This window comes from Mastomys coucha, unplaced genomic scaffold, assembly GCF_008632895.1.
Source record: "Mastomys coucha isolate ucsf_1 unplaced genomic scaffold, UCSF_Mcou_1 pScaffold9, whole genome shotgun sequence".
NCBI classification, from domain to species: domain Eukaryota; kingdom Metazoa; phylum Chordata; class Mammalia; order Rodentia; family Muridae; genus Mastomys; species Mastomys coucha.
This window is the reverse complement of record NW_022196915.1, coordinates 56,256,689-56,266,629: the sequence shown is the minus strand read 5'-3', so window position 1 is coordinate 56,266,629 and position 9,941 is coordinate 56,256,689. Positions and strand designations below refer to the sequence as shown.

General features: G+C 47.7%; 1 protein-coding gene across 1 annotated transcript in view; it reads left to right on the top strand.

Moving 5' to 3' along the window:
• Rhobtb2 (Rho related BTB domain containing 2) overlaps window positions 1–9,941 on the top strand; it is a 21,070-nt gene that overhangs the window by 5,776 nt on the left and 5,353 nt on the right. The window contains exons 4-7 of the mRNA XM_031361637.1: window positions 923–1,108; window positions 2,058–3,076; window positions 3,347–3,465; window positions 5,223–5,373. Of these exons, the coding sequence (XP_031217497.1) occupies window positions 923–1,108; window positions 2,058–3,076; window positions 3,347–3,465; window positions 5,223–5,373 (1,475 nt within the window). The remainder of the gene's footprint in view (window positions 1–922; window positions 1,109–2,057; window positions 3,077–3,346; window positions 3,466–5,222; window positions 5,374–9,941) is intronic.

Below are 9,941 nucleotides of genomic sequence, written 5' to 3'. Positions count from 1 at the left end.
TTTTTTTTTTCTTTCAATGCGGGACATTGAACCTAGGGCCTCATGCATCATAGGCAAGTGCCCCACCACTGAGCTGCATCCCTAGCCCTTTGCAAAGCAAAACAAACAAGAGAAGAACTGTATGTCGAGGCAAGGTCTTCCAGTGCCCATGTCACCCAGGCAGCCTTGAACTGGAAGTTCTCTGCCTCAGGCCTCCCAAATAGCTTGCCTGTACCACCAGGTCTGGCAAAATAGGAATTTGTGTGTGTGTGTGTGTGTATCTAGATATGTGTATTGGCATTTACACATTCATGTGTGTACAAATTTGCAGGGAGGGTGTCTTGTACCCATGTGCATGACTGATGGGCTAGAGGCAAACATCAGGATGTCTTCTTTACTCTCGAGCTTAGGGTGGTTGTTCTTGTTGTTGTTTGGGGGGGGGGGTTAATTGTTTTTTGAGACAGGGCTTTGTACTGAACCAGAAACATACAGTTTTGGTTGGTCTTGCTGAATAGAGTAGAGAGCCCCGGGGATTCCTCTCCTTCCCCCTACACTGTCCCCCCTCCCCCACACACACCCTGCCGCTGTGGTGGGGACATAAATGCCCACAGCCATGCTTGGCTTTTTATGTGAATGTTTGCGAACTGGGGATCTGAGCCCAAGTTCTCATGCCTGCATAGGAATCACTCCCTCCGCTTAGCTGTATCCGCAGCCCCAAGCGATAGTTTTTAACTCAGGAGATAGCCGTGTGGCCAAACGAATCTTTGTGCTTTAAAATGCCTACATAAATTATAGTTACGACTATTATGCATCGTGTGGAAACAGGTTCCTAAGGCAGGGAGAGGCTGTAGTGGGGGGAGGGGGGCAAGCAAATGCGTTTTCCTTTTTCCAGGAAACCACCATCCGCTTTCTGTGCTGCTAACTTTTCTCTCCTACCCCACAGATCCGATGTGGTGGTTCTGTGTTTCTCCATTGCCAACCCCAATTCCCTCCACCACGTTAAGACCATGTGGTACCCAGAAATCAAGCATTTCTGCCCCAGAGCTCCTGTCATTCTGGTGGGTTGCCAGCTGGACCTGCGCTATGCTGACCTGGAAGCCGTTAACAGGGCCAGGAGGCCTCTGGCTAGGTAGGGGTTACTGTGCCCAGGGAGAGGGAAGGGACCTGGTGCAGGGCATCACAGTGGCTTTCTGCTCAACCCGGAAGGAGACCCACTGACCCTTACGTCTCTCCTTTCATTTGGAACAAATTCACATCAGAGTCAACAACAAACATGCTCACTCACACTCACTCATTCATTCATCCTTCTGTGTCATAGTATATCCTCTGTGGGACAGTCTTGTGCTGTATTCCATGAGGAAAGACAGAGAGAGACAGAGAGGAGAAGATGTGTGTGAGAATATATATATGTGTGTGTATATATATATATATTCATTCATATATATGTGTGTGTATATATATTCATATATATATATATGTGTGTGTGTGTGTGTGTGTGTGTGAATGAAAGAGCCTTAGAATTCTGCAGTGCTAATATAGTTGGCTCTTTATATCATGGGTTCCACAGCTGTGGGCTCAGCCAACATAAACGTGAATGTCCAGACTCCCCCCACTCCTGTCATTATTCCCTAACTATGGCATGATAACAATTTATAGCATAGCACAGCACTTATAAATAATCTCGAAATGAGTTAAAGAAGAGCTGGAATATGTACAGGTTATGTAACCACAGTGACGTTTTATACAAGGGACTTGAGTTTCCACAGATTTGGAATCTGAGGTGTGTATCCTGGAACTGATCCTCTTCGGATACTAAGGCTATCTGTCTGTCAGTGTTTAAATGCTGGTGTGAAGCTTTGCATGCAAGTTACCAGAGGGAGAGGTGAAGTTCCTGCTTTGGACTGGGGCAATCAGTGGGGTCTCGCATAGAAAAATGAAGCTTTCCTAAAGGACCGGAGGGCCAGGCAGAAAAGAGAGGGGTCAAGGGCACATGCTGAGCGGACCCTCCAGCCTGGAAGAAACTAGCCAGGCTCCTTCCTTCACCAACACAAGTTTGTTTTCCCTTCTTCACTCATCAGGCCCATCAAGCCCAATGAAATCCTCCCCCCAGAGAAGGGTCGGGAAGTGGCCAAAGAGCTGGGGATCCCTTACTACGAGACCAGCGTGGTGGCCCAGTTTGGTATCAAGGACGTCTTTGACAATGCCATTCGGGCTGCACTCATCTCCCGCCGCCACCTGCAGTTCTGGAAATCTCATCTGCGCAATGTGCAGCGGCCTCTACTACAAGCACCCTTCCTTCCCCCCAAGCCACCGCCCCCCATCATCGTGGTGCCCGATCCCCCCTCCAGCAGCGAGGAGTGCCCCGCCCACCTCCTGGAAGACCCGCTCTGTGCGGATGTCATCCTGGTGCTGCAGGAGCGCGTGCGCATCTTTGCCCACAAAATCTACCTCTCCACCTCCTCCTCCAAATTCTATGACTTATTCCTCATGGACCTGAGTGAGGAGGAGCTGGGGGGCCCCTCAGGGTCAGGGGGCCCCCGCCCAGAGGACCACCGGAGCCACCCTGAGCAACATCACCATCATCACCATCACCACCATGGGCGGGACTTCCTGCTTCGGGCTGCCAGCTTTGACGTATGTGAGAGTGTGGACGAAGCTGGGGGCTCTGGTCCAGCTGGCCTCAGGGCTTCAACCAGTGACGGGATCTTACGGGGTAATGGAACAGGGTACCTGCCAGGCAGGGGACGCGTGCTGTCTTCCTGGAGCCGAGCTTTTGTGAGTATCCAGGAGGAGATGGCAGAGGATCCCCTGACCTTCAAATCCCGGCTGATGGTGGTGGTGAAGATGGATAACTCCATTCAGCCGGGGCCCTTCCGGGCTGTTCTCAAGTACCTGTACACGGGGGAGCTAGGGGAGAATGAGCGGGACCTCATGCACATCGCTCACATTGCGGAGCTGCTAGAGGTCTTTGATCTACGTATGATGGTGGCCAATATTCTCAACAACGAGGCCTTCATGAATCAGGAGATCACCAAGGCCTTCCATGTACGCCGGACCAACCGGGTTAAGGAGTGTTTGGCAAAGGGCACCTTTTCAGGTATGGGACACACTTGGAAGAAGAAGGGGTTCTCTCCAGGAAAGGTTTTGAGGGTCCTAGGTTATCCCCTTAGTATTCAGAATTGGCTTTAGCTCCCAATGCCATGGAAATATGGCTGTCCTGTTGCTCAAGCCAATAGCTTGATGGTCTGCAGCCTGTTACTCATATTACATGGCTCTAGAAGGTGGGTAGTCAGGACCAGTGACTGCTTGGGGCTGATTCTCCAGCATATCCACTGTGTCCTCACATGATGCCTCTTCTCTTGGACAGATGTGACCTTCATCCTGGATGATGGAACCATCAGCGCCCATAAGCCTCTGCTGATTTCCAGCTGTGACTGGATGGCTGCCATGTTTGGGGGGCCATTTGTGGAGAGTTCTACCAGGGAGGTGAGGCTGGAGATGGGAAGGGAGAGGATGGGAGAGAGACATTTATATCTTTGAATTTGAGACAGCATCAGTTAATGGTACTTTCCTTAGCCCTGGTTGTATTCTAAGCACAGTGATGGACCCAAAACAAGTTTATGAGATGCTTCAAATAGCCAAGGATTTTTCAATGTTCCAGGAGAGCAAATTACAGTATCTCAGTAGTTTGGAAAGCTCTTTCATATATATATCATTTAATTTTACCCAGATGTACATATATAGCAAGCCGAACCTGTTATATGCAAGAAAGGGATGCCCTGAGAAGTTATGCAACTTGCACAAAGTTATGCAACTAGAGAAAAAAAAAAAAGAGGGTAGGTCTGGAACTCATGATTGACAGTTCCTTGGTTCCTTAATTATACCCTGTGGCTTCCTTGAGACACATGGAAAAGCCGGTGTTCCGAGCTGAAATCAGCAGTATCTGTAGAGATGGGTTTTATCATTGAGCTATGGGGAGACCAACAGATCAGGAGAAAATGCCACCGGCAAGGTGGGTTAATAGAGATCCCAAGGAGGGGAAATGCACCCCAGAGGGGCCACACTGAGAAGAGCCGAGTCAGCCAGGAAATAGAGGTGGAGGTATCCAGGTCGTTTGATACCTGTCTCTAGAGTGATTGGAACAGGAAGTGCTAGACTAGTGTGTGAGTGTGGCAAAGAAGGCCCACTTGTAGGCGGCTCCTTTCCTAGCTCTAGAACTGGCTGGCTAGGCTGGAAAGGACTTCCCAGGCTCTAGATGTCAGGGCATCAAATACAGAATATAAAAGCATATAATGAATACAGTCGCCTTTCTCTCTCATCGGGTGCCCATCAGCTGACCCATCTTCCTTATTTGCCACCCTCCTGGGTACCAGCTCAGCCTAGAGTTGGAAGGGGTTTGTTGATGAGCCCTTAGAAATGTTCTACTGCATCCAGTCCCTCTTCCACCCTCTTAGACAAGCAGAGTAGGCCGGTGACAGCCTTTAGTGTTTTCCATCATCTCTGTCTCCTGGACCATCAGTTACCCATCATTCTATCTTACAGTTAACAAGGTTCTACTTTGCACAGATGCATAAAATTCAATGTATCCCCATGCAGTTTTCCCAGCATGTCTGAACTGGTCTCTGAAGCGGGAGAAGGAGTTGGACATACAGAATATGGCCAGGATTCTTTGAAGACCCCCTGGAGGGGGCCTGTGTGCCCTGGGCATTTCTCAGCACCATAGACACACATTTTAAAATTCCACCCTATTCTCAGCAAGCGCAGAGAGTTTCCCGTGTGATTAAAAAAAAAAAAAAAAAAAAAAAAAAGCAGGTTTTGTTTCTGTGCTGCTGTGAAGTGATCCCAGAGGCCCAGAGCAGCAGCACCGAGCAACCTGCTGGTTTCCTTTGCTCACTCTGTAGCCCACTTCAGCTGTTCCCTGCAGGCACAGGGGACTCTAGGGAGTGGCTGACCCAGATGGCCCCTTCAAGCATCCTCCCTGCCAGAGTGGTTTCAGGGAGATGCCAAGAATCTAGGTCCCTTTAGAAGGCACCAGAGCCTTCACTCAGCTAATGCTGTCAAGTCACTGAGCCAAGATTATTGGGGTTCCCTAAGCAGATTCAGGAACAGCCCAGAAGGCTGGTTACTTGGGGCGGGGGGTGGGGTGGGGAAACCAACCCACCAAGTCAGGTCTTTATCTGTCAGGATGAACTCTGGGCCACCCTAGACTTCATGCCACGTGCCTGCTTCTTCCCCTCCCCCAGGTAGTGTTTCCGTACACAAGCAAGAGCTGCATGAGAGCTGTGTTGGAGTACCTCTACACAGGCATGTTCACCTCCAGCCCAGACCTGGATGATATGAAGCTCATCGTCTTGGCTAACCGCCTCTGCCTGCCACACTTGGTTGCCCTCACAGGTAACTAACTGTAGTGTTCAGGGATCTCCCTGGGGCAAGGTCACGGAGACCCCAGGGAGTGATTAGGCATCCTTTGTTACCTCTCTCCTCCTGAGGACTGGCTGGGATGGGACATCAAGGGAAAAAGTGCTATTAGAATTTAGTCTGCGAGAGAGGCGGCACAGTGGTTAGGGGTGGTTAAGTAGTTACTGGGTGGCTTTTTCAGAGGACCTAGATTCAATTCCAAGCACCCACATAGCAGCTCACATGCCTGTAATTCCAGATCCAGAAGATCTGACACACTCACGCAGATAGATATACATGCAGGGAAAACACCAATGCGTATTGTATAATGTTTTGCCTGAAGACATAGGTGTGCTGCGCGCGTGTGCGTGTGTGTGTGTGTGTGTGTGTGTGTGTGTGTGTGTGTGTGTGTGTGTGTTGCATGGTGATATAGGGTCACCCTAGAGGTCTCCTGGCATCACCAACTAAATGGTCTCCAGAGTGTGTGTGTGTGGGGGGAGGTAAGATCAAGACGTCACAAGGAATAGAACATCTTTCTGTTTCTACTGGATGGTTCTCCTGGTCAGCTTCCTGTTCTCTCCTCCTCCTCCTCCTCCTCCTCCTCCTCCTCCTCTTCTTCCTCCTCCTCCTCCTCTTCCTCCTCTTCCTCCTCCTTCTCCTCCTCTTCCTCTTCTTCTTCCTCCTCCTCTTCCTCTTCTTCTTCCTCCTCCTCTTCCTCTTCTTCTTCCTCCTCCTCCTCTTCCTCCTCCTCCTTCTCCTCCTCTTCTTCTTCTTCCTCCTCCTCTTCCTCTTCTTCTTCCTCCTCCTCCTCCTCCTCTTCCTCTTCCTTCTCCTCCTCCTCCTCTTTCTCCTCCTCCTCCTCCTTCTCCTCTTATTCCTCCTCTTCCTCCTCCTCTTCCTCTTCTTCTTCCTCCTCCTCTTCCTCTTCTTCCTCTTCTTCCTCCTCTTCCTCCTCCTCCTGCTCCTCCTTCTCCTTCTTCCTCTCCTTTCTTCTCTTTGACTTCATTCTTTCCCGCTTCTTCCAGAAACAAAAGACAAACATTGACCAGCCATTCACACACAGTTCCTCCTAAGGATTGCAAAAGCTGGGCATGGTGCTGTAATCAGAGCTAATAGGAGGCAGAGGCAGAAGGAGCCTAAGTTCAAGTTTTGCTGAGCTATGGACTCCATTTAATTATTCTCAGAGACTTAGTCTTAAAGAAAAGGGGTAGGGACAGGGCCATAGCTCAGTGGTGGTGCTTGCCTTCTTGTACAGGCTCTGGGTTTAGTTTCTAGTATCAAAACACATGTTGGGGTAGGAGGAAAGAAAGAGAGGCAATGTTATGAGAGCTACAGCTCAGCTTTTAAAATGAGCCAATCCCAGGAGCTGTCAAGGCAAGGATGAGGTGAGCAGTTAGGAGATGCCGCAGGAGGCAGCCAGGGGCCCACAGTGGGAAGGGGATCTAAAGATGGAGACCCAGGCAGACGGCTTCTGTTGATGTTGGTGTTTACGTTGCTATTGATTTAGATACCAGTGTTAGTGTTGAGGTCAAGATTGATTTTCCTGGGCAGGTGAGGAGAGGGCAGAGAATTGCCTTAGAACTTGACTTGGGACTTAGGCAAGGGCCAGGGTCAAAACTACTGGATCCCTGGCAAGTTAATTAAGATTGAGGAGACACTCCAGGGAGTCAGCATTGTGAGGAGAGAGGAATTAAAAGGGATTTATCAGTCACAGGAAGCAGGCAGAAATCCTCGATCAGGACTGAACATTAAGAACCAGGCCTACAAAAGGAGTCCAGTCACTCAAGTGAGGGGCAAGAGAGTGTTTGGGGTAGGGAGTAAGACCTGTGTCTTAGATTACAGTTTTAGCACTCTTTGGTGCCCATGGAAAATGGTGTAACCTTTCCAGAGGCCATGACATTTCAAAATCTGATACGGACTAATTCTGTTTTCAGAAGACTACCTCTAAAGTAATGACCTCAGGGAAAAAACCAAACCCATAAAGTATTTCTAGGAGTTCTTTTCTCTCTCTCTCTCTCTCTCTCTCTCTCTCTCTCTCTCTCTCTCTAGATTTATTTTATGTGTATGAGTACACTGTAGCTGTACAGATGGCCATGAGCCATCATGTGTGTGGCTCAGGACCTCAGGAACTCAGGACCTCTGCTGGCCCCGCTTGCTCTGGTGTAATTCACTGTAGCTGTCTTCAGACGCACACAGAGGGCTTCCGAGCCACCATGTGGTTGCTGGGATCCGAACTCAGGACCTTCAGAAGAGCAGTAAGTGCTCTTACCCGCTAAACCATCTTGCCAGCACTCTAGGAGTTCTTTTTATTAGGGCGGGAATTAGAAGCAAGTTGGAGAAATACCCTGGGTTAAGCCCACATGGGTAATTTTCGCACAGCTACCGTTTAAAATGTCAAACTGCACTGTCCTGCAGAAGGCCTTGCAGAAAGTAACGTCTAATTACTTTTCCTTGGGGACGATCTGTGCAAGTTAGAAAATGTGCACTAAGCCGTGACCATCATCCACCCTGCGGAGGATCTGTGGGAGCTGCTGAGTTTCAGGTGGTTGATGCGTTACGTTTTCTGAGGTTATCAGTTCATACTTAATCTTGTTTGTCGTTAAATACAACACAAATCAATGAAATACATATTTAATGAATCCTACAGCAGAATCCTTTTCTCAGTGTGATGAGTGCCAGGAACTTGAGCCTCCCTGGCCACACCATTTGCTATCACTTCTCTCCCCTCTATAGATTCTTCTTTTCTCCCCAGAGGAACCCACATTTCGGGGCTGTCTTCTCTTACACTAATTTCTACAGACTCACTTCCTGACAGTCTGTAGTTTCATCATCCAAGCATGCTTCCTTTAAACAGAGCTTGGTTTCACTTTTTGTGTGTGTGTGTGTGCTATCTTTTGAATTTCATTTAATCAATGAGTACCTGTCCCTTAAAAAAAAAATCTTCCTGAAGTTATTTGTTGAAGAACAAACTATCATAGTTTGCTGTCTGCTACATTTAAAAAAAAAATGAGCAAAGTCAAGTTAGGTAAGGAAAGTGTTAAGCTTATAAGTTACAGTCCATCACAAGGGAACCCAAGGTAGGAACTATTTTATGTATAGGAGTATACTGTAGGTGTCTTCAGACACATTAGAAGAGGCACCAGATCTATTATAGATGGTTATGAGCCACCATGTGATTGCTGGGAATTGAACCCAGGACTTCTGGGTTTTTTTTTTTGTTTTTGTTTTTGTTTTTGTTTTCTGAGACAGGGTTTCTCTGTGTAGCCCTGGCTGTCCTAGAACTCACTCTGTAGACCAGGCTGGCCTCGAACTCAGAAATCCACCTGCCTCTGCCTCCCAAGTGCTAGGATTAGGACTTCTGGAAGAGCAGTCAGTGTTCTTAACTGCTGAGCCATCTCTCCAGCCCTAGGAATGCTGTTTACTGGCTTCCTCCCAATGGCTCACTCAGCTTGCTTGCTTATACAGCCAGGACCACCTGCCTAGGGTTGGTTATGCCCACAGTGGGCTGGGCCATCTCACATCAATCAGCAACTGAAAAAGTGCCCCCACAGACGTGCTCACAGGCCAATCAGATGGAGGCAGGTTCCCTCTTCTCAGGTTGCCTCTAGTTTGTGTCAAGTTGACAGAGAGTAACCAGCACACTGCTACTCTGGTTTTTAAATGTATGTATGTTTGCTTGCTTGTTTATTGTGTGATGGTCTAAGGACAACTTTTGGGAGAGTTGGTTCTCTTCTTTCACCCTACGGACTTTGGGGATCAAACTCAAGTGTTCATGTTTGGCAGCCAGGGCTTTTACCTCCTGAGCTAGCTATCTCACAAGCCCTAGACTGGTCTTTTGGTCTGGCCGTTTTGAGATGGCTTCCTTCTGTAGGCTAGAATTGCTTCATACTCTGATCTTCCTGCCTCCACCTCATGACACACCTAGCTTTTGTGGTGCTGGGATGGAACCCAGGTCTTCAGGCATGGTAGGCAAGCCCTCTACCAACTGAGCTATAACCCTAGTCCCACAGTTCCACGTTCATGGTGTAGTTAATATAATTCTGTCCCTACCATATTTCTTATAAACAGGCTAGTCAATTTAGTGTCTAGATTCTGATGCATTAAAAAAAAAAAAAAACCAAAAAACTGTCTTCAGTAATTTCTCTTCATCAAAAGAAAAAGATTGTCTGATTTTCTTTTTTTTTCTCTTTTGTGTGTGTGTGTGGTTTTAACAGTTATTGAGTATCGCTGCCTAGACCTTTCAACTAATTACATGTTCTAAAAAGATACCATCCCAATTCAACCATTTCCTTCTGCAGAGTGAGAAAGGCCGATCACTCATTGTTTGGTTACCCAGTAACAGAGCTTCTGTAGTTAAAACAGTAATACTTGGTCCTTTCCTTTTGGGTTTCTGAGATATAGCTCGTCCTCCCACCCTTGAGGGTGACCAGTTTTTACTTGTGTGTATTTTAAAAGTGTTATCATAAACAAACATGATTGTTTTCCTTTCAATGTAGTATTCTTTTGTTTGGTTGGTTTTTTTTTTTTTTTTTTTTTTTTTTTTTTTTTTTTTTTTTTTTTTTTTT